Source organism: Bos indicus, chromosome 29 (assembly GCF_029378745.1).
Source record: "Bos indicus isolate NIAB-ARS_2022 breed Sahiwal x Tharparkar chromosome 29, NIAB-ARS_B.indTharparkar_mat_pri_1.0, whole genome shotgun sequence".
Taxonomy (NCBI): Eukaryota; Metazoa; Chordata; class Mammalia; order Artiodactyla; family Bovidae; genus Bos; species Bos indicus.
In genome coordinates, this window is record NC_091788.1 from 32415825 (window position 1) to 32440923 (window position 25099).

General features: G+C 44.4%; 1 protein-coding gene across 3 annotated transcripts in view; it reads right to left on the minus strand.

Annotated features, from left to right (window-relative positions):
• ETS1 (ETS proto-oncogene 1, transcription factor) overlaps positions 1–24800 on the minus strand; it is a 140294-nt gene extending 115494 nt beyond the window's left edge. Inside the window, exons 1-2 of one of the 3 annotated variants that reach the window (XM_070782449.1) lie at positions 24713–24800; positions 9162–9244 (exon numbers count right to left, since the gene is read on the minus strand). In XM_070782449.1, coding sequence (XP_070638550.1) covers positions 9162–9230 — 69 coding nt within the window. In that variant the 5' untranslated portion in view covers positions 9231–9244; positions 24713–24800. Of the gene's footprint in view, positions 1–9161; positions 9245–24708 lie in introns of all 3 variants that reach the window. The other 2 variants (XM_019954768.2, XM_019954767.2) reach the window with 2 other exon arrangements.
• Between the last annotated feature and the right edge of the window lie 299 nt (positions 24801–25099).

Here is a 25099-nt window from a genome sequence, read left to right on the forward strand (position 1 = left end):
ACCCCAGTAATCCTTGTGGAGGCTTCAGAGGACACGAGCCTGCAACCTAAGTGCTTCACTTTTCTGATCCTGGAAAGAAATAACATGAAGTTCTGAAGTCTGGAATCTACTAGGATGACAGACACACACGTGTTCCTGCTCCAAGATAAACCACCCCTGACACCACCAGCATAGCGACCACCGCCCCCTTCTGAAGTCAGGGCTTCATCTACTGTATTATGGCACTCTCACCCCCTATGCTTCTTTCAGGGACCTGTCTCTCCTCCCCACTCACCCAGTTCTCTCCCTATGGCTGCTCTTCACCCACCTCCCAGCCCTGCCAAACCTCACAGCATTGCTTCTGCTCAGAGTCTTCCTCCCCTCTGCCCCCAAAGATCCCTACAATTAGGAAAAAGGGAAAAGGGAAGTAGATTTTCAACACTAAATCAAAAACAGATGGAGGTGCATGTCTATAGGAGTTCGTTTCTGTCTTGAGCCAAGCAGCCTTAATTGTCCAAGTGTTTGCTCCTCAAACCCTTCCGGATCTTTCTTGTGTGTGTGTGTGTGTGTGTGTGTGTGTGTGTGTGTGTGTGTGTTACAAAAAATTCTGTCAGAGTAAATCTGTCTTTTCTTTAACCAACTACACAATCCTGGGGTTTAGCCTTAGTACCATACCATAAGCATACAAGACACATAAATACTTCTAGATGCTGCAACTTAAAAAAAAAATGTGTATTTCCAGAGGCAAAGCTGACTTAACACTGAATGGATGGGTAAGGGAGTCTACAATCCACAGGAGTAAATCTGTATCATTCTAGGCCTGGCATTGATGTTCATACACTCCAGTAAGAAGATGAGAGACTGGAAATCAGGAAGCCTGGGTTTGAGTCTTGCTCTGGGCTTCCCTGGTGACTCAACTGGTAAAGAATCTGCCTGCAATGCAGGGGACCTGGGTTCAATTCCTGAGCTGGGAAGATCCCCTGGAGAAGGGAACGACTATCCACTCCAGTATTCTGGCCTGGAGAATTCCATGGACTGTATAGACCATGGGGTTTGTAAAGAGTTGGACACTACTGAGCGACTTTCATTTTCACTTTCTGGTCCATATAATCAAAGCTATGGTTTTTCCAGGAATTATGTATGGATATGAGAGCTGGACCATAAAGAAGGCTCAGTGCTGAAGAACTGATGCTTTCAAACTGTGATGCTGGAGAAGACTCTTGAGAGTTGCTTGGACTGCAAGGAGATCAAACCAGTCAATCCTAAAGGGAATCAATCCTGAATATTCATTGGAAGGACAGAAGCCAAAGCTGAAGCTCCAGTACCTTGGCCACCTGATGTGAAGAGTCGACTCGGTGGAAAAGACACCGATGCTGGGAAAGATTGAAGGCAGGAGGAGAAGGGGACAACAGAGGATGAGATGGTTGGATGGCATCACCATGAGTTTGAGCAAACTCCAGGAGATGGTGAAGGACAGGAAGCCTGGAGTGCTGCTCCCATGGGGTTGCAAAGAGTTGGACACGGCTTAGTGACGGAACAATGACTGCCCCTAAGGAGCTGGTTAGTCTCCAGCCTGTTTCTTAACCTCCTTAAGCCTCTGTTTCCTGAGGACACTGGCCCCAGTGATCGCCAAGTTCCTTTGCAAATACAAGTCTCATTTTTGCTGATCCCTCCACATTCTTTCTCCTGACCTTGTGACGGACAACCTTCATTTGATAAATAACGACGCCAGGGTGGGAAAGCCTAGAGCACCAGAATTCGTCAGCGTTTAGATTCATGCCAGGCCACGTCCCCTTCAAATGCATTAACACCTTCAAGTCGTTTGTCTTCATTCTTCCCTGGAATATGCTCACACACCATTTTGCCCCCACATCCCCTGTTTTTTCAGTAGAGAAATAAGAGGTTAGGAAATACCTAGCTGCTGAGCTGTCCAGGGGCTCTCACATACTAGGTGCAAATTTGCACAGTAAGTGGGGGATTTCTCATCCTAAACCCTTTCACTTTGTTGCAGGCAGATGCCCCCTGAAGCCAACCTGACCAACTCCACAGACATCTCATTGTGTCTGAGACTCCTCATCTTCAGAGGATGTCAGACCAGCCAGCACCTCTTTTTACTCACAGAGAAGTGCTTTCAGCCGCCCTGGGGAGGGGTTTGGGGCAAACTGTATCTGGCCCTCAGAAGAACACTGGGGCTCCTCTGCTTCAGGGGGACACGTGGGACCTGCTCCCTGGAGAAGGGAAGGAGGCAACACGGAAACGCCCCCCACCTTCGGCTCTCCCGCCAGAGGGGAGGGGGCCAGGGTGGTGTAGCCGCAGGAGAGGCAGGAACAGACAAAATAGGAAACTCTCAAAGGGCAATTTAATTTTAGATTCAAGGCCAGGAAATTGTTTTGAAAACAATAAGAGCGATGGGCTTGGGTCTTGGCAAAAGGGCAGGTCGGACCACTGTAGACTGCTGAGAGAGAAACGAATCTGAAGCACATAAAGAGCAGAGATGGGACTGTCAGATTCCGTTCTCCATGAGAAGCTGTGCTCAGCCTCCAAACGAGCCACCTGGACCACAGCTGAAGCCACCTTGAGATGCCCCCCGCCCTGGGGCTGCAGATCAAGTCAGGGGAGGGGGACAGTGACCAAGGGTGAAGCGCCTCACACCAGTCTGAGACCACAGTCCCCTCCACTCAAAAGACATTCTCTTGCTGAGAGGTAGCGGGTGAGATCCTGTGTTATCCATCAACTTCTACTCATTAACGGGAACCCTGAGACTCCCAGTGGCTCCATGGGGTGCCAGCCTCAGGCATCCAGCCCAGAGCTTGGAGGTGAAGGGTGGGCCTGACTCAGAGCCTCCTCAGAGATGGGGCGAACCTCCCATGGAGAAAAACCTGGACAGGAATTTCAATTTGCTCAGAGAGCTACAAAATGGAGTTCTGTTTTTGTTTTTGTTTTTTTTTCCCTAAACCAAGGAGGGTAAATTCACCATGAATAAAGCATACGGATACATCAGTTCAGTTCTCACTCAGTCGCGTCCAACCCCATGGACTGCAGCATACCAGGCCTCCCTGTCCATCACCAACTCCCAGAGCTAACTCAAACTCATGTCCATCAGGTTGGTGATGCCATCCAACCATCTCATCCTCTGTCATCCCCTTCTCCTCTCGCCTTCAGTCTTCAACCATATGGATGCATGAGTTGGCATAAATTCTTATCCATCCCCACATTTCTTAAAAATGGTCAAGGTGGGGACTTGCCAGGAATTCCCTGGTGGCCCAGTGGTTAAGGTTCTACTTCCACTGCAGGGAGTCTGAGCTCAATTTCTGGTCGGGGAACTCAGATCCCGAGTGCTGTGTAGCGAGGCCAAAAATAAATTAAATTTTTTAAAATTTTATTTTTAAAAATATGGGGACTTCCTCGGTGGTCCAGTGGTTAAGACTTCACTTTTCAATGCAGGGGTGCAGGTTTGATCCCTGGTCAGGAAGCTAAGATCCCACACGCCTCATGGCCAAAAACCCAAAACATAAAGCAGAAGCAATATTGTAACAAATTCAATAAAGACTTTTAAAATGCTCCACATAAAAAAAAGAATCTTTAAAAAATATGATCAAGATGCACTTAATGATAAGGAGTGTCCCAAGCCAGCAGCCGGAAGATCCAGACCACACTCCAGCCTTTACCAGCCTGTAAACTTGGGCAACTTCATTTACTCTCTTAGGACTTGAATTTCCTGATGCTGGGAGACAGTCTCAAGGTTATGGTCTGGCTCTGAAATTCTCTAGCTTGTGCTGACTGAATCCCATGTCTTAGAAAATCCCCACTTTCTAAGATGCTGGAAAAATCTCTTTTTTCCTTCACTTCTTCTGATTATCACTAAGAGTTATGGTTATAGATTATTTCTTAAACATCATGTTTCAGTAACCTCCCTGGAGGTAAAGCCAACACCACCCCAAGCAACAAGAAGAAAAAAAAAATGCTTTTCTGGTTTCCATTTACATTCTAAATTTCTTTTTCTGTCTTTTCATTTCTCTAATCCAGGAGAAGGAAATGGCAACCCACTCCAGTATTCTTGCCTGGAGAATGCCATGGACAGAGGGGCCTGGTGGGCTGCTGTCCATAGGGTGGCACAGAGTTGGACATGACTGAAGCGAATTAGCAGCAGCAGCATCGGCGTTTCTCTAATCAGGGACTCCTTATCCATTGCTCTCCAGGATCCCCAGAAAGAAGGAAAAGGTGTGTATGCTAAGCTTCATAGAAATAAGAATCAGCCCTTCCCAACTTCCCAGAACTACAGGGACAACACAGACGTCCCTGTGAACACATCCTAAGGCATGTGGGGTGGAGGTGAAGAGTGCGAACAGCAAAGGCTAAGAAGAGAATTGCTTCCCAAGGAAGCCCAATTAAACTGCAATTACTCGAGATAAGAGAACCAAGTCTGTTTACACAATGGGGCTGTAAACCACCAGCCCATTACAAGAGAACTTTGATCTGGGGGCAGGGGAGCTATTTCTGGTCCAGGGTAGAGAGGAAGCAAGGAGGTTTCTCAGTAAGAGAAATATGAATGGCTCCACTCAACCCAAAGCCCCATCTTGTTCTGGCCGCAGCCTTGTAAGGACAAAATCAGTGGAATCACATCCACCTCCCTGTGTCCATCTCACACAATCGAAAAGTCCAGAGAAAAACAGAGAAGAGATGGTAAACACAGGGAAAGGGAATTAACTGAGGAATTTCTGGCTGGTGTCACAACGACTTGACGTGGTAAGTTATACCCTGTGCCTGTTTTACAGATGAGAATACTGAGGTTCGGAGGAAGTCATGTGCCCAAGGTCATGTGGCTAAGGAGTAATAAATAGACCAGAATTTAACTCAGGTCTTTCTGACTCCAAAGCCTGAGTGTTTTCCATGTTATTGGATTGGCCAAAATGTTCCTTCTGGTTTGTTCATAAGCTGTTGTGGAAAAACTCGAAAGGACTTTTTGGTCAACCCAGTGTGTGGCCAGGCTATGTTTCACAGCTGTCTAGCCCAAGCCAGAAGGCTCAGGGCCTTCCATGTGCTCTGACACTCTGAACAGTCACCCTTGCCTGGCATATTACCATAGAGTGAGTCCCCTACATAGGAACCTTCAAGTTGTGAGCTTTCAAAGACACAAATGTGCATTCCATCATCATCAGGCGTAACTGACATTACAGATTGCTCCCCCCGACCCTGTCTCCTATTGCCATCTACCCCCTCCTCTCCATCCTCCAGGTAGTAACTCTTCCTGCCTGTTCACTTGATGCCAGCCCTCGGATGCCAGCTGTTGTATGGTACTGCTGTACTTTCCAGGGAACTGCACTGTAAGATTAAAAATGTTTTCTTTTTTGTGTTTGTGTTTTATGTATTAATTGTATGAGAAGTATTATAAACCTATTACAACACAGTACCACAGAGTGGATTGTGTTAGTTGGGTATCTGGGCTAACTTTGTTGGAGTTACAAATAAATTGGACTTACAAACGCGCTCTCAGAACGGAACTCATTCGTATGTAGGGGACTTACTGCATTCCCAAAGGCCTGAGCTCCGAGAGGAGGTGTGTGGGCAGTTGTCTATTCCTTCCCTCTGAACAGTTCAAGGTGCTTCCTAAGCGCGAGTGACCCAAGGACCTCCTCCACACGCTGGTGAGGGAGCCAAGGACAGGGACATGCTTGGTCCAAACCAGGGGCAACCTGCCCCGCCCATTCCTGCCCTGAACCCAGCCCTGAAAGCTCAGCAGTGTGAAGGGGAGGATGACGCAGGAGAGGACCAGGGGTGCGAGGGACTTCCAGGCGCAAGGCAGCAAGTTCTCCAACCAGCATAACAGGAAGGAGTGCTTCCTCCCGCTGGATGAAAGGGTCCCTGACACACAGCCCATATAAGTACCTGCAAACGTCACCCCCTCCCACACAATGGCCAGACAACTTCCAGAAGTGTTGTTTCCCTGCCTCCCCCGCTGTGACATCACTCCCTACATGAAGGTCTCCCAGGAGGCTGACCTTCCAAAGGGAAGAACTTGTGTCCTGCTTTGCTCCAAGGGACCCCGAGGCAGATAATGTGTGTTCTGCATACAATGGCCCTTACCCGAGAGATGGGATGAATTTTGCAACTGTTGCTGTGATTATTTTAAGCCTACTCCTGGTACAGCAAAGAATCAAATCATACTAATGCCAGCTCCAATTCTCAATCAAGGACTCTGAGACTGAGTGGTCTTTGAGGGTCTAGAAAATATTTGTGTCTTGGTTTAGAAGATTGTTTCTTAGACAACTAAAGCAGTCTGTTTAGCAGAAACCCTCTTTCTGCTGAATATGGTCTCACTTTTTTTTTTTTTTCTGTTTTAAGATTTCCCTTTCAAACACAAGGAGTTACACTCAGTACCAGGCTTCCCAAGTGGTTCAGTGGTAAAGAATCTTCCTGCCAATGCAGGAGATGCGGGTTCAATCCTTGGGTCAGAAAGATACCCTGGAGAAGGAAATGGCAATCCACTCCAGTATTCTTGCTTGGAGAATCCCAAGGACAGAGGAGCCTGGAAGCTACAATCCCTGGTCAGACACAAATTAGCAACTAAACAACACACAGTACTACCCCTCCTTCAAACCAGATCTTGTGTCCATTCTAGAGCACACCTTCTCAACCTTGGCACTACTGACAGTTGAGGCTAGACAATTCTTTGTCATGGGGAATTGTACTGTGCAGTGTAGAATACTTAGTTGCAACCCAGACCTCTCTCCTCTGGATGCCAACAACATCCCCACTCCCCAAATTCTGACCATCAAAAATATCACCAACAAAATCACCCCTAGATTTAAAAAATCCACTGGTTTTCCTTTTACCCTCAAACTTCCCATTCTGGGATAGCTTCTCTTCCTGGTGGCCCAGGCTAACTAATGCAGAGATCAGGGCGCCAGGCAGGAGGACTTGGTTGATTGGATTAAGTACAACTGGTTGAGCTTCAGACGACAAGACTCCAACAGAACTGAGAAGACTCAGGTGCCTGGGAAAGATTCTCGTCTGGGAAAGTTCATGAAGCTGGGCTCACTCCTCCAGGAGATCTGATTGGGACTGAAGGTATGAGGTTTGCTAGTTTTTCTGCTAATGCCCGGAGCTGATATTCTATAGGTGATTTACAAATTCTTTCACTGTCATTATAGCCCAGCCCGAAGTTGAAGGTTATCTGTCAGAACTAGTTCACTCAACTTGAGCTTGGATCCATCAACTTTATTTATCTAATTTTTTAAAGAAAGAAGACAGACGAAGAAGGCAGAGGACTTCCTGGTTGCTCAGTGGTTCTGAGAAATTTGCCCAACTAGCTCCAGTGGTGGAGAAACTGAGCCCCAGAAAGAAGTTGTGAGCGAAAGTACTGTAACAATAACATAGCAATTTGCTTACGTAACTTTCTACTTTTACCCAAGCAACTCTGAAATATCGTATTGAAAAGAATCCCAAGGGTTGATAATGTTTTTCAGATATGGCTGTTGCGGGTGGGGATAAATGAGTTCTTTGTTTTGAAACCAGTGGAAACAATTCAAAATGCATTAAAAATACCAAGTGTATTCAGTTGAGGGTGGGGTCTTTAGTTGAAAAGACACACTTAGAGTTGTTTTTTAGTTTTTTTCCATCTCATACAATTTCCAGATGCCCTGTCTAGGATAACTTAATGTTATACCTGCAACTTATGTACTTGTACTGCAACTTATTTCAGTGCCTAAAATATAATAAATACAAATTTGCATGGCATTGCTAAACAAGTTATTAATCTTATTTAACTGGATTACAGTATTGGCAAAGAGAATTAACGTAAGCTGCTTTTAAATCCACTTTTCCAAGTCAGTGACACAGTGTGCCCTGGAATCACAGTATCCTTATTTAACAAATCTTTACACTATCATTTTTGAGAAAGATTTAGTGTCATTTGTGCTGACCTTAGATGATAACTTCTTCGTAAGAAGCAGAAGCAGTCTTTTCCCTGGCCAAGTCTCCAGCCATATGGACCTTAACAAGTCCCTCAGCAATTTCTACTAAGCAGAATGGAGTGATTTTTGGTCTGAACTTGTGTGTGTGAGTTTTAAATATATATTTCTGATGTAAATTGTACTCTAAACATTTCCCTGATTCCAATTTTTTAAATATAGTGAATGGTGTTTATATGGAAACAGAAGCCACTTAAAAAAGAAGAAATATGTGTCACAGAACAGTCAGGGAAGAAAGATGTATTCATCGCTCCTTGAATGTGGAATAGCTTTTTAAGTAATTATTTTTCTAATATTACAGATTAAAACACATCAAATCTTTTGACAATTATAGTGAGAGGTCATGGCAAACTGAAGGGTACCAAGGTTCAAAACTCTGCAGAGGAGGCAGAAAAGCACTCTGGTCAATTGGTGTCTATTTAGACCGACAAATGTATTTGGAAGGATTAACGCTAAACTTATCTGTCCATTTCCAGAGTAAGTAATAAATGATGGCCACCCCTGTAAAAATACACACAAAATTTAGAATCAACAGTTAATGATTCATCAGCTGCTATTAAAAGTTCACTTCACAGTGGAATTGATGAATGATGGCATTTGGGGATCTTTCACACATCTTATTTATAAGGAATTTAGCTAAATATTTCTACAGATCACCATGTAACTTGGGTAAAAGCCTTCTTCCCTAAGAGCAAAAAAACTTTATTTAAAAAGGAATTTAAAAATTCCTCTTAGCCCTCTTTTTCTAGGACTCAGGAATTTTCCCTATCAACTTGTCACACTTTATTTCCAGTTTCAAATTCTGTGATTAGAAAAACTTGTATATTTTAGCTTATGTGTATGAGGACCAAAACAAGCTAAATTATGCTAAGAATAGGTCTAAGGTACATCAACGTGCAAAAAATCTTCAGCAAATGAACTGAGCTGTGAAAAATCACCTGGCTTTAAACACTATCCAAGTTTGAGTCGTATTCTCTGCAACACAAGCATGCTAAAAAATCTTCCTTAGCAAATCCATCAGTCTTGGATGTTTCACTTTATGTGGTGATGAAAAGACAGATAATCTGGCAATGTAGTCCCTCCAAAAGATGTAAAGCTGATTCCAGCTTGGAGTTGGGTTCTGGCTGCTTCTATCTAAGAGAGATCAGAGAGCAGGAGACCCAGGGAGGGGAGGATGGGGCCTGGGAAGGGCCGGGGAAGAGTCCTACTTACCAGCACTGCAGGTCGAGCAGCTGAATAGGTGGCAGGGCCACTCACTGAAGAATCCACAAAGTAGCTCATCACGCTGTCAGCACCTGCGTGGGAAAAAGCACTCACTGAGCTGCTGGGCAAAGAACATGTATGGATGAGAAATCAAAGAAGGCCTCGGATCAGATCTCCTTAGAAGCATCGAGGTCACTTGTTTGTGTTACGGAGAAAGAAATGAAAATGTAGAAAAACAAAGAGGGGGTTTCCCTGGTGGTCCAAAGGCTAAGAATCTGCCTTCCAAAGTAGGGGAAGCTGGTTCGATCCCTGGTCGGAAAACGAAAATCCCACGTGCTTCGGGGCAGCTAAGCCAAGCCACCACAGCTACTGAGCTCGAAAGCTGCAACTCAGACAGGATGAAGCCAAATAAATAAATAAATATTTCAAAAGATAATTATAGAAAAACAAAGCGACCAACAGGGAGCAAGGCTGACTCCTGACTGCAAGATAGCCTGAGTGGTGGTGTCTGCTGCAGACAGTTAGCACTCAGAGACCACAAAAAGACCCTTTAGAGGGCTTCTGGGCAGGAATGGGTCTCTTAAAGTCACATTCCCATCCCTGTATCTCAGTCCCTCCACCCCCGACCCCGGCCTGGCTCTCCACATGCAGTGTGGCATTTATCAACTGGTGAAAGACCAAAGAGAGAAAGGGCAGGAGAGAGGAGGGGTGGAAAACCTTTACTGAGAAGGCACGACAACCAGGACCCCGACAGATAAGCAGAGTGAAGCCCCAGAGGGGAATGCATGTTACCCATCTTCACAAAGGAGAAGGGCTATTATTAAATAACTGTTGTTGAGAGCCATTATCTCCATTCAAAGTTTGAATGACCATCACACTTGGCTAAAGGGATTTTGCAGCTAGCTGTCAATCATTGGAAAATCATTGATACAGCAAACATTTCTGTTGATCCAAACATTCTCTAAAGTACACTAGTCCATACGCTTTCATGAGTTCAATATTACACATTTTAAAAAATGTCTTTCTTGAATGATTTAGAAGATTAAATTCCTCGGTATGTCATTCAGAGGCCAAATTCCTATTGTTAGGGAGTGACATTTGAGTTTCAACTTATCTCCTTTCCACTTTATATTTGTCCGTCCTTTCCCTTTATTCTTGAGGACAATTAAAGCCACTGACCTCCTTTCAAGAAATATCAAGAATAATGTAGGTCTTATGCTCAATTTGCAACTCTGTTCACCATACAGCTTGACAGCCAATGAGCGTATACATCTTCTTTCATATGAAGTGTATGAAGTGTATAACATAGATAAAGTTCTACACTACAAAATTGTACTGACCAAGGCCTACCATCACACAGCAACTACTTTCACACAGTTGAGAAAAAAGTTAAAAATCTTCTGAAGACATAACTTATCCCAGAACTGTGCTTACTGAGTTTAACTAAAACATCACCTGTAAATGATGTCTTTTCTCCCAAAAAGTAGGATGCAATCTAAATAATATTAATTTAAAAAATGTAAAATAGCTAAGGGTAACTATGCTCATCAAGCTTCCCTGGTGGCTCAGCAGTAAAGAATCCGCCTGCCAGTGCAGGAGGCATGGGTTCGATCCCTGGAGAAGGAAACGGCAACCCGCTCCAGTATTCTTGGCTGGGAAATCCCATGGAGAGAAGAGCCTAGTGGGCTGCAGTCCATGGGATCACATAGAGTCAGACACGACGTAGCAACTAAACAACAGTTATGTTCATCAAGATGTTGTTTTCTAGTTTTTTCAGGGACTTGATTGCAAAAAAAAAAATGGCTCCCAGGAGGAACTCCCAGGTGGTAGAGCTGAAGAGTTGGAAAAGATCGAATTACTCTAGTCCAAGGACACTGTTCCCACCTGGAGCTGGAGCCGTGGTCCCCTAGTCAGTGTTTGCATCTAAAAACAGTGCTGCTGCTGCAGCTGCTGCTAAGTCGCTTCAGTCGTGTCCGACTCTGTGCGACCCCACAGACAGCAGCCCACCAGGCTCCTCCATCCCTGGGATTCTCCAGGCAAGAACACTGGAGCGGGTTGCCATTTCCTTCTCCAATGCATGAAAGTGAAAAGTGAAAGTCAAGTCGCTCAGTCATGCCCGACTCTTAGCGACCCCATGAACTGCAGCCTACCAGGCTCTTCCATTCATGGGATTTTCCAGACAAGAGTACTGGAGTGGGGTGCCATTGCCTTCTCTATCTAAAAACAGTGAGCAGCTACCAAATATCAGATTCTGCACTAGGGAAGAGGGCCTGGTCAGAGTGGACACGGCCCATATAGTGTACAGAAGTGCTCCTGCTTTTTGCCTCAAAATCAAATTTTAAAGTCCTAATAAGTCATCAACCACCCTCAATTCAATTATATCTACTCATAGACGAGATTTAAAAGTTGACAACACAGATTGTGTCATACTGATAATGGCTTAACCAAGATCTGATTCCTTAGGGAAAAGTTGCCCCAGCCCTCCAGGGCCCCGAAGGGCAACCTAAACCTTAGGAGATGTCCAGATGTGGAGAGTGCTGCTTTGTGTAAGCCATCTAGCCCTCAATTTCCTCCAGAAAGCCCCCGGGGTCCCCTGAGTCATCACAGACCTCAATTATTTATTCAACAGGCACATCAAGGCTTCCTCTGCCAGGAACTTGTTAATCATTCAGTAAATAGCGACTTTGTGCCTCCAGCGTGCTCAAGACACACAGGTAAACAAAGACCCCTCCCTGGTGGACCTTACGTTCTATCTGACTCAGGATAAAGCTGAGAGGGATGGATCTCCATCTGCAGGCAGTGGAGGAGACAGGCTCACGGAGAACTGGAATACAAGATGACGAGGAGTTTACCTATAATACCGAAAACAGTTCTGCCAAAGCCTGGGGAATAGGAAGCCATGGAAGGCTGCACAGTGAACTTGGCCTTATGGATGGTCCCGAGACTCCACAAACAGGCGCAAGTCTTTGCCCTTCTGAATTCTTGCTGGACTTAGACACTTGTAAAAGAAATGCTTTGGGGATCAGCCGCCTTGTCCTGAAGCCTAGCTCAAGGCATCAAAAGCAACACTCTTCCTCCTACCAACCTTCCAGGTAGCTGGGAAAAAGGTTTAATGGAAATGTGTTTTCTCTTTCCGGTGGAGAGAGAGAGTGAGTAACGCTGTGGCCCCACACAGGCTCCAGCCTGAGCTGGGCTGAATTCATGAAGCTTCACTCTCTGTGACTGACACTCCCTTGGGTAGAAGACTTTTGCCCACAGAGGAAGCTGGAAAGAGGGAGTTGCCAGGGCTCTGGAGGGCTCTCGTCTCAGGAAATAACTCTGGGACAGAAATGGATGACCGCTTCATTATTTTTTGGAGAAAGAAAAAAGAACCCTCCCTGTTTCCACTTGTAGATGGTGACAGAGACCAGCTGCTGTAGACGTAAATCCTTTCAGAAAAAGCACAAGGACTGTTTGGGTAAAAAAAAAAAAAAAAAAATGACATGTTGGCCAAGGAGAATTCCCTCCTACATGACAGCTATTTGGATATCGGCTGGACCAACGTTTTTGTCTTGGCATTATAAACATTTCTGCCTAAACACAAAACAACTGTGTGAATTCAGCTTTACTCCCCGGCCTAGAGGCATCCATGGGCTTGTCTGAATGCAGAAATGGTTTGAATTCTTGGTAACAGAGGGCAGAGAAGAGCTGAGCTCACTTCCTTGAATGGGAGCCGCAGTGCCCAAGCAGCCAAGCAAAAGTGTCTGCAGCGACTTTGTGCTCAGGAGGCAGTGGGCTCCTAGCTTTGGCCCACCCCAGCCTCCAGGCCCACTGCAGCCCCACTGCTCACCACCCCACCGCCCTAGCCCACCACCAGCCCACCAGCCACCTCGCCTGTCCATCCTCACCGCCCTGGACTTTCAGGATGAAAATGGGCACACCATGCAGAGGGGGGAGAATGCAGCAGTTTGGTTTATGTGGGCATCTTGCGTCCAATAAAATGCTTTGGGACTCTGGGAGTCCTTGCTTCTTCCTAAAGCATGTGATGGCCTCTGGAGTCCCGCCCTCCACAAGTCCTGGACACAGGCTGGGATCTACAGGCTGACACTTGCTTCCATTTGGGTCACTCCAGGCGCAGGTTGAGTGAAACACAGAAGGAAGGGAGGCGAGGGACTCAGAGGGGTGTTTCAGGCCAAGGCAGCAGAAGAGCAGGGAACCCCAGGGAGACCAGGCTCAGTGGAGGCGGAAACCAGTTCCCCTCAACTCTGTCCCCTGCTCTGCTCTGCTTCTAGGTGATAACTGTGATGTCACTTATGAGTTTTCATTGAGATTATTGTTTTGTTGTTGCTGTTGTCTTTGCGACCCCATGGACCACAGCACCCCAGGTTCTCCTGTCCTCCACCATCTCCTACCCATGGACCACAGCACCCCAGGTTCTCCTGTCCTCCACCATCTCCTACCCATGGACCACAGCACCCCAGGTTCTCCTGTCCTCCACCATCTCCTACCCATGGACCACAGCACCCCAGGTTCTCCTGTCCTCCACCATCTCCTACCCATGGACCACAGCACCCCAGGTTCTCCTGTCCTCCACCATCTCCTACCCATGGACCACAGCACCCCAGGTTCTCCTGTCCTCCACCATCTCCTACCCATGGACCACAGCACCCCAGGTTCTCCTGTCCTCCACCATCTCCTACCCATGGACCACAGCACCCCAGGTTCTCCTGTCCTCCACCATCTCCTACCCATGGACCACAGCACCCCAGGTTCTCCTGTCCTCCACCATCTCCTACCCATGGACCACAGCACCCCAGGTTCTCCTGTCCTCCACCATCTCCTACCCATGGACCACAGCACCCCAGGTTCTCCTGTCCTCCACCATCTCCTACCCATGGACCACAGCACCCCAGGTTCTCCTGTCCTCCACCATCTCCTACCCATGGACCACAGCACCCCAGGTTCTCCTGTCCTCCACTATCTCCTACCCATGGACCACAGCACCCCAGGTTCTCCTGTCCTCCACTATCTCCTACCCATGGACCACAGCACCCCAGGTTCTCCTGTCCTCCACCATCTCCTACCCATGGACCACAGCACCCCAGGTTCTCCTGTCCTCCACCATCTCCTACCCATGGACCACAGCACCCCAGGTTCTCCTGTCCTCCACCATCTCCTACCCATGGACCACAGCACCCCAGGTTCTCCTGTCCTCCACCATCTCCTACCCATGGACCACAGCACCCCAGGTTCTCCTGTCCTCCACCATCTCCTACCCATGGACCACAGCACCCCAGGTTCTCCTGTCCTCCACCATCTCCTACCCATGGACCACAGCACCCCAGGTTCTCCTGTCCTCCACCATCTCCTACCCATGGACTGCAGCACACCAGGCTACCCTGTCCATCACTATCTCCCAGAGGTTGCTCAAATTCATGTCCAATGAGTCAGTGATGCTATCTAACTATCTCAACTTCTGCTGCCTCATTCTCCTCCTGACCTCAGTCTTTCCCAGCATTAGGGTCTTCTCCAATGAGTCAGCTCTTCACATCAGATGGACAAATTATTGGAGCTTCAGCTTCAGCATTAGTCCTTCCAATAAGTATTCAGGGTTGATTGCCTTTAGGATTGACTGGTTTGATCTCCTTGCAGTCCAAGGGAGTCTCAAGAGTCTTTCCAGTACCACAATTTGAAAGCATCAGTTCTTCGGCCTCAGCCTTCTTTATGGTCCAACTCTCACATCCGTACATGATTACTGGAAAAATCATAGCTTTGACTATATGGACTTCTGTCAACAAAGTGATATTTCTGTTTTGGGGGTTTTTTTTGATATTTCTGTTTTTTAATATACTTTTTAAAAGCCAAAATTATAGTGCTACCAACAAACCCACTGTGATTTAAATTTGACCTTGCCCTCTGGTCTTTGTGTTAGTATTCTAGGTCAAGAATTATGGCTATAACATACCCAGGGTAAAGAAACTACACATGGTGAATACAGAAGTATAAGAAAGCTGTCACAGAAAATACAGATGATGCAGGTTTTCCCTTTTTTTTTCTTTTGCAAGTTGTGCCTGATTTAAATAGATTTGCAATAAATATTTCCCTTAATATCAACAATTTAGAGTTCCTATAAATTTATATTCCAAGCATACCCTGGAACGCAGGAGAAAAAGAATTTGGCTTCCAATAGGATTAGTCATTCAAAAGATACTTTCCCTAAACAACAGCACTTTTGCCAAACTAAGGGCTTCCCAGGTGGCTCAGTCGGTAAAGAATTCTCTTGAAGGGCAAGAGACCCAGGAGACGTGGGTTCGATCCCTGGATCGGGAAGATCCTCTGGAGAAGGAAATGGCAACCCACTCCAGTATTCTTGCCTGGAAAATCCCATGGACAGAGGAGCCTGGCAGGCTACAGTTCATGGGATCACAAAGAGTTGGACATCACTTAATCAAAAAAACAAGTGATAGGGAGACTTGTTCCAACCCCCTGCCCCATCCTTCTCTAATCCCTGATTTAGATAATTTGATAAAGCTTTCCCAATATTACTGATACATTACAAAAATTCCTAGGCCTCAATATGTAAACTTAAAACTACAATTATGTAAAGTTTAAAAATAAAATAAAATTTAAAAAAATAATAATAAAATAAAGACTCAGGCTGAGCGTTACCTCTTCTAGGGAGCATTCTCTAAATCTTCTTGTCAATTAGATGGACGTTCTCGATCTTCAGGTTTGGGATTCACTTTCACAATGTACCTAACAAAGTTCAGAGTGCTTCCTTCATCATAAGTTTCTGATTCTGCGTCATAAGTTGCTAGAGGGACTGTGTCTTTTTAGCTGACACGTTGCATTAACAGATGTGCAATATGCTTGCCAACTAAATGAAGAAAAGACCTGTATGTGTATATAGTTAACATACGCAAGAGTTATGTCTCAGTGCCTGAGTATTCCCAAGATAGCAAAGATATCTCTGAGACAAAGGAAAAAAGGGACATCACCTGTGATGATGTGTCCATATGCAATTCTGAGGTTAGATTTCTTCAGTATTAACTGCAAGCAGGATCATATTCTTCTCTGAACTAATGGACATAGCCCATTGATGAGTGTATCGTCTCCCATTATTTTCTTTCTAATTCTCATGAGAAGTCCATTTGTAGTTTCCAAATCTTTTAAGACGTTCTCTTCCTTGATCTGCCAGTGTAACAAAAGCTGCAACGTCTAATTCTCCAAGAACTCAACTGTAAGCAGATTTAGATAGCTGAACAAGCCTCAGTCCCCCAAAGAAACTGTGGTCACCATAAGCAGAAAAGAAATTGGTAAGAATTGAAGATGGATTCTTTCTGTCACTCCTAATTCTGTATGAACCTGATTTTCTTGACTATTACAACTGATGGTAATAAATATTCCATGTTATTTCAAGAGCCAGAACCGGCCCATAAAGACCATGTTCTGATCCATGGGTTACTAGCTTCTGCATCTTAAAGTCAATCCACTGATCCTTTCACTGAGTTCACGAAGCATCAACTCACAGATTAATGAACGTGTCAGTCTTGTTTCTCCCCAACTTCACTGCTAATGAGTCCTCCAACTCTTACTTGAAAACAGGCTTGAAAATGACTCATATCCATCTCCTATTTCTCTGAACAAGTCTCATCTTCTAATTAACTATAACGCTCTCAGGTTCTGTATGAATTGACACAGCTCAACCAATCTTTCTTAGAATACTAAAAATGAACTCCTGTTATTATAATATTACAAAAGTCATTCACTAACATCTCCTGAAAGGAACAGAATATAGGATGGTTTTTGTCTGCTGAGCTGTGATAATCAGGGGCTAATAGTGCCTTGTAGACCATTTTATATTTCCTCCTCCTGGAAACAAATATCTCTCCATTACTCTGCTGGGATGGTGCTGTCAACAGAGGCAGAAGGGGGCATCTCTCGTAAACCTCAAGGGAGTATGTTAAAACCTGCCCGCTCGTCTATGTCTAGGAATTTTACGAGCACAATGCCCGTCTTAAGTCTCTGAAACTTTCCGGAAACTAAGGCTCTGCTCTTTCTAGTATGGGAACATCCTCTGCAAAACTAAAGGTGACATTGAATCAGCTGTCTGACAATAAAAGTACCTACAGCCTTGTCCTCAAATGGCATTCCTCATCCTCTATCGAATCCTGAAATTCAGAAAATAACCATGGTTGTTCTTCAGACATACTCCAGTGCCAGGCGTGTAGTAGGCACTCAATAAACAACTAAATAAAAAATTGGGATTTGCATCATTCAGAACCCTGTGGCAAAATGAGGGTTTGGCTAACAGAATCAGATAAAGGTAGACTCAAGGATAATTACAGGCAAGATATTAACAGTGAAATGTTCTTCTTCAGAGCTTTTACTTTTGGGGTAGAATCTAAGCAATTACATTGGAAAGACTGATACTGTATCTGAAGCTCCAATATTTTGGCCCTTGATGCTAAGAGCTGACCCACTGGAAAAGACCCTGATGCTGGGAAAGATTAAAGGCAGGAGGAGAAGGGGACAACAGAGGATGAGATGGTTGGATGGCATTACCGACTGAATGGACATGAGTTTCAGCAAACTCAGACGGTGAAGGACAGGGAAGCCTGGTGTGCTGCAGTTCATGGGGTCGCAAAGAGTTGGACACAACTTAGAGACTAAACAACAACTACAAAAGCAATTACACGGAAAATCTATATTATAAGAGCAAGAAAACTATTATAGTAAATTTGGGAAAGAATAAACGTGTGAAATATTATCAGGACCAAATTATATTTCATACTATTGATGTTAATTATTTGCAAGAGAAAGTTATGAGTGACAGCTGTTTCTTTTTGTCTCCAAATTTACAGGCATGCATGTCTGTGGCCATACCACCCTGAACGTGCCCGAGCTCATCAAATTTACATGCCTGCCTACAAAAGTACATGAATAACAAACATTTTTAGATTAGTCTTAAACTTTGAATGAACAAAATGAATCTCAAATATGGCCAAAAAAAAAAAAGCGGGGGGGGGGATTTGATGTAGTTAGCTAGTATTGACGAGCTGCATAGCCCTGTATTAGATGCTATGGTAATTCCCAGGATGAGACTAAATCACTTTTCTTTCTTATATAGTTATTTTTCTAGTTGATGAGACAATTATAAGACCTTGTTACTCAACAGTACGGTGGTTCCTCTCAGACCAGTAGCATGGACAAGCACTTGGGAGCTAGGAGAACTACAGAGCTCAGGTTCCATTCCAAAAAGATCCATAAGAACATTAAAGTTTGAGAAATGCTGGTGAGCCTGGTAGGCTGCAGTCCATGGGGTCGCTAAGAGTCGGACACGACTGAGCAACTTCACTTTCACTTTTCACTTTCATGCATTGGAGAAGGAAATGGCAACCCACTCCAATGTTCTTGCCTGGAGAATCCCAGGGACGGGGGAGCCTGGTGGGCTGCCATCTATGGGGTCGCACAGAGTCGGACACGACTGAAGTGACTTGGCAGCAGCAGCAGCAGCAAGTGATATATTATGGGAACATAAAAGATGAAGAGATGACTTCTGGAAGGATGCTGAAGGAAAACTTCAAGAGGAATTGGCATTGAAATGGGCCTTGAAAAATGGGTAGCTAGAAGTATGCACAAAGACTCAGAAATAAGAAAATGGTAGATTAGAGAACAAAGAATAACCCAATAGTCAAATGGATTGTAGGGAAGTGGGAGATGAAATTGAAAGACCCTCTAGGGCAGATTACCAAACTAAAAGCTTGGACTTTTTTTAGTATAGCTATAGATCTAAATAGCAATAGTAGTAGTAAACTTAACTTATTAAGTTGTATCCACTATGTGATATACAACTGGTATATCACATAGTGGAATATTACACAGCAATGTAAAGGAAAGAACTATTGATACACCGAGCAGCATGAGTGAATCTAAAATAAAGTAAGCCAAATGAAAGAAGACTACCTACTATATGATTCCATTTATACGATATTCTTGAAAAAGAAACACCATAGGGTCAAAGAACATGGCCTGGAGGTGAGAAGAGGATTTGACTATAAAGAAGAATAAGGAAATTTTTTTTTGAATGATGGAACTGTTTTATATCTTGATTGTAACACATTGATTTATATATTATAAATACTTGACTTATACATTAGCCAAAATTTGTAGAGCTATACACTAAAAAGTGTGATTTTTACTCTTTGCCAATTATACTTTAATTTTAAAAAAAGTGTGCTGGGGGAAATATAAAGTTATAGTACTAAAAAATTAGATTTTTTTTTTCCTAAGAAACTGGAAACAAAAATGAGTAAGCTGGAGGAATGATGTGAAGCATCTTGGCTTCAAGGACAGCTATAGCAGAGGTCATGGTATATGCGATTCTTGGCCACATTGAACCCAGAGAGAGCTTCAAGCTAAAATGTCAACTCTAACCCCATAGTGACTGCCAAAAAAACCCCCAAGGAGCCTAGAAGTTTAAAGAACTACTTTTCAACCTACAGCACGTGGAGTTATGTCAGATATAATCTAAAATTTAGATATGGTTCTGGCTCTCAAGAAGCTCTCAACAAAACTGAGAGATGCCGTAAATATAGAGATAGCTATTGAGAGAACAATGAATGAGTGGAGCCCGGAGAGTTTTAATAATGCCCTTTAACACTGAACGAAGCACACCAGCTGCCTTCAATCTCTCAAATCCAGCGAGCAACTTCTTGGACTATATCTGATGGTCATTTTTCACGGTGGGGTTTTATTTGTTCTATTGCCCAAATTGTAAGTTTCAAATTTCTCAGCATACTGCTAAACAGCTTCCTGGCATGCTTATATAAAGAGGGATTTGGTAAAGTCAATGAATTTTAGAGTTGGAAAAAAATCTCATCAAATCTGTCCATTTTTTATTTGAATGAACTGAACCCAGAGAGGTTAAGTGTTTAGCGGAGTGATAAAGATAGATAGACTGTGGTTGACTGGGACCTCCTTACTGAGTGCGTGTGTGCTTGTGTGCTAAGTCGCTTCAGTTGGGTCTGACTCTTGGCGACCCTATGGACTGTAGCCCACCAGGCGTCTCTGTCCACGGGATTCTCCAGGCAAGAAAACTGGAGTGGGTTGCCACGCCCTCCTCCAGGGGATCTTTCTGACCCAGGGATCGAACCCATGTCTCTTCCATAGGCAGGCGGATTCTTTACCACTAGCACCGCCTGGGAAGCCCTTACTGAGAGAGAAGACAAATTTCTTCATCTCACAAAGTCTTTATTTCCTCAACTGTAAAATGGAAAACATAATACCAACCCTTTCAGGATTACTGAGGAGGGTTATATAAAATGAAACCATTTTACACATGATAAAATGGTCAATAGATAGTGGCTATTATTACCACTGTTTTATCACAGCGCCTGGCACTAGTAAGCATTGACTAATTAATAATAATTGTGGTTTTTTACGGCAGAGGTTATTTATTCAGATATTAGAAGCAGAACCCAGATGGCCAATATACCTTATCTCTTTCTAAAAAGACTTGTATTTAAATAATCAAAATAGGATTCCCTCCCATAATCACAGGTTGAGTAGCCTTAGCCAAGAATTTCACAAGAGAAAAGCACCACAATTTCAGTTGAATGGCAGTCTGCTTGTACCATTGTTATGCATAAAACCAAGAAGTAAGCAGTTTTCTTACCTTGGGGGAACAAACAGGCTGAAAGCTTGCTTAGCACACGGGGGAAATATCCAGCTTCCTTTGATAGAAATGTGAATCTTATGTGGCCTTACACTTTGGCAACGAGATATAAATGTAATCAAGTTGTAAGCTGCTGTGAGAAACACCGCAAGAGTTTTTGTTTGTTCTACTTTTTAAAACTTTTTTGTTTTTGTTTTTGCTTTTGCTTTTAAACCGTACTTTCCAACCCAATTTACATAGCAATCACCTAGGAATCACCTGAGAATCAGGTTTCAAGGTACAGCCAGACGGTCTGCATTTCTGACAAGATCCCCTGCGATGCTCATTTTGAGCAACGAGGCAGTGTCCGGACTCCCTTGGTTAAATTCAGGAGTGGTTACAACAAGGTGTTTGGAAGGCAGAGCCCACTGAGGTACAGGCAAGAAGAGTCTGGGCCACAAGCTGAGCAGAGGTTTGGTTGTTATCTTAGTTGCCTTGCAAGCCCAGCCAGGGAGAAGGTGCAGCCCAGGAGCCGTGCCTCCGTCCTAAGCCCTGTGCCAGGTGAGGGCGAGGGCAGCATCTGACAGGGCTTCCTGCCTTTCCTAAGAAGCCAGGGTTTGAGTTACTTCACCTCGAATGTCAAGAAACTGATCACTGCTCTTCCCCTATCCAGAGGAATCCTTTTGGCTTAATGATCACTAGGAGCTCCAAAGGGCACTACATTTTTCATATTTTAAAAGTATTTATTTGTTTATTTGACTGCACTGGGTTGCAGCATGTGGGATCTAGTTTCCTGACCAGGGATAGAACCCAGGCACTGGGAACTCTGAGTCTTACCCACTGGACCACCAGGGAAGTCTTATTTTATGCACGCTGAACTTAAATCTTATGGAAATTGTTTGCACTACGTTTCGCAACTCTTTGAAGTGCCATCAAAATTTGTTCCAAGAAATTCCATCAAAATTTGTCCCAAGAAGGATCAAGAGAGAGATTTACTAATCTTGTCAACTAGACCTTGTAGCATTGCTTCAGAGTCAGTGTCTTCCTAACAATGAATCATTAATTCATAGATTCTCCTTTGGAAAAGAAGCGTAAGCCATGGTATTCTCCCAGATAAATCAACCATTGGGCTAAGCAGAAAAATTAAGCCTGAATTTGTATACGTGCCTCAAAGTTACTAGGTTCCTATGAGACGTGACTCTAGCCACAGCTCTGCACCCATATGGTTTTGGTCCTTTTTTTAAAAAAAAAAATTGTATTGGAGTATAGTTGCTTAATGATGTGTTCATTTCTAATATAGAGCAAAGTGAATCAGTATACGTATATACGCCTTTGGTTCTAATCAGGTCTCACCACCAACCAAATCACTCTGAGTACCAGCCTCAGAGTCCTCATCTGCTAAATGGGAACAAGCGTGCCCACCTCACGGACTTCATTGTAGGTTAAAGAAGCAGCCCAGCCCGTGCAGAGCACAAGGGCCCCAGGACATGCCAAGTGCTCATGAAACTTCATGGGTGATTATCCTTCCTCTAGTGAAGTGGAGAAGACAGGTATTACACCCAGAGAATCATCAGGATTAAAAAGTTGAGTTCCTTACAGCTGCATTTGCAGTAGAGCGTGGACAAACGAGATGCCAGGGCAAATAAATGAGTGGTCTTCGTATCTAGGTTGGCGCAGGAATGAAGATTCTCCTCATATGTCACTAAATAGCTGTCCACCACACTTATTGTGCTCAAACGCTAAGTATGTTTTCATTTCTGAAAAGAAGGGGAGAAAGAGAGAGAGGTGGAAGGTGGAGGTGGGCGGAGAAGGAGGGAGAGGAGGAGGGAAAGGATGTCCCAGCTCCCTTCTGCTGTTTGATGCAGAAATGGGAGTTTTGAGTGGGTAATTAGAGAAGGAGAATTGCTGTAAGAAACAGTTCTGTTCACCAATCAATAAAACCAGGAGATATAGCAGAGCCTGAATTATCAGTAAGAAATCAAGCAACACTTTGATGCCATCACTGAAGGACCTGGCAGTGCCAACAATGTGTTTCCGGAGCATTTGTCTGCCCTCTGACTCACCCTCCCTGGGGACCTGGCACCCACACACCCAATTTGTTACAAGGTTACTTCAGACTCTCCCTCAACCTTATTGGCACTATGTCCATTCTTCAAAGCTCTAGGCTGTTTACTTCCATTCTCATGAAGTAGGTGGAGCACAAATCATCAGTCACAGTTTTTTCAGTGTTCCCATTTTAGAGAGGAAGAAAAGAAAGCACAGTCTCATCAAATTACTTGTTCTCAGTTCCAAAGCCAATCTCTAACAGACCAAAGCCTGCACCACTGCCAGTTCTGACCCCTTCCCCTCCGAACTCCATTATCATCCGAGGCAGGCAGTTGGCCCAGATCCATGCTTTCAACGCATCCTCCAAGGTCACAGGTGACCCCGTGTTGAAGGGTTACACCCTGCTACCCACCCTCCCCCAGGCTCTGCTCTGGGACCTCCCTGCACCCCTAATAACCGGCACCTCCGTGTAAGCAGCTCTCTCTGGGATCAGGCTGCCCACATCCTCAGCGGCGGAACCAGGACGGAAGAGACGGCCTGGCTGCCTTTGCTGTTTGTTGTTTCACTCCTGAGTTGGCAAGGATGGGAGTTGTTGATTTACAATTAGGAGCAGCGTGCTTCTTCAAATATTAATATTAATAACGACGATGCTGAACACATGAAAAGGCCTTTTCATCTTCAAAGCACTTTGCAGACATTAACTCATTAGCGCTCTCTCCCCTCCGCTCAGAAACAACAGGTAAGAAAGAATCTCCAATCCCCCCACCCCTGCCCGGCCCATGCCTGCGGAAGCAAAGAGGTTTCTCTTTAGATAAAAAGAAGGTGTTGCCGTCCAGACTTAACAGCTGTCGAAAGAGTCAGAGTGCCAGGCGTTTTACAAATCAAATGGAGCTGCCAGAGTTGCCATTTCAGAACCTGGATTTCCCGTTGTTTAACAAATATCTCTCTTTTCAGTTGCACAGGAATAGTATGAAGTAGGAGGGGAAATGGCCTTGTGATTTAAAAAAAAAAAAAACTTACCCGAAAGGTGATTAGGAAAACCTGCAATCAAATGCCTTGGTCTCGGTAACCTAGCATCTTTTGAACAGTTCGCCTACATGAAACGCAACTTTAAAAGGGGGTGATAGAGATGGTTTCATAACAGATGAAAAGCCCCAAACAAAATTATATTGCCAGATATAAAAATCACCAATGGAAGAGGGTGGCCATCCACACCCCCTGCTGTGCGCAAAGCTGCCCAGGGATTCAAGCTCTACGAAATACCCACTTTGACTTTCAAACTCCTCCTGCCACAGGTACAGTCCAAAAGAAGATGTACAGTCCCTTGGAAAACTGAGTCACGAAACAGGTTAAAAAAAAAACACCAAAAAGCCTAGTCTGATTTGCAAGACTCAAACCTGTAACAATTTTCTCACAATGTAAGCAATTCATGAAGCTGATGAGCTTAAAAGAAAATTTTTCCAAAATTTCAGAAGTAAAACAATGGCACACTAGGAGTCAAAGAGAAAAAAAGAAACAAATGTCTACATGTAACTACAGCTTTATTTCTTTGGAAGCTCTCCAAGATGTGAAGAAAATTCAGTTTCTGACAAGTAATCGGCGAGTGTCTAAAATGTTCGTGATTTTGCTCTTATGAAACAGGAGAAAAGGAGAGACAGTCTTGATTTCAGACTATTCTAACAAGGTTAGGGAGTATTTTTGAAAATGGTTCTTAAGCAGTTGAATGAAAAATATAGAAAAATGTGAAAAGAGAAAGAGAATGCCGCTTGTATCCTGAAAGTCCCCATCAATTTACCGGTTAATTCCACCAAATACACACACACAAAAAGGAAAATGGACCGCAAAGTTTTAGGCAGAAACTCACACCGCACTCACTTACTACTTTGCCGGAGAGACTGTGTGAAGAATGGGTCCAGAGTGAGCTCCCTCAAAGACTACGGTCTCTTCCCAACTACCTGCGGGAATCCTCTGCTCCGAGGCTAAAGAGGATGCAGGGACCATAATGTTCCTAATAGAGCGGCCTCCTTAAATTGGGGGGTGTGGTCAAGCCTAGAAAAGCTGGAAAAAAGGCAGTGTTCCACGGGCCCCTCACTCCACGAAGGCAGCCACTAGGATAGGCTCCGTGATCTGGAAGGAAACGCAAATCATATTACTTATTGAGAAAACTCCAGATCACACCTTAACTCATACCACTGGAATTGCCCTTCAATTAAAGGTAATTCAGCCACGGAGAGTAGCCTGGAGAGATGTGAACTAAAAAGAACTC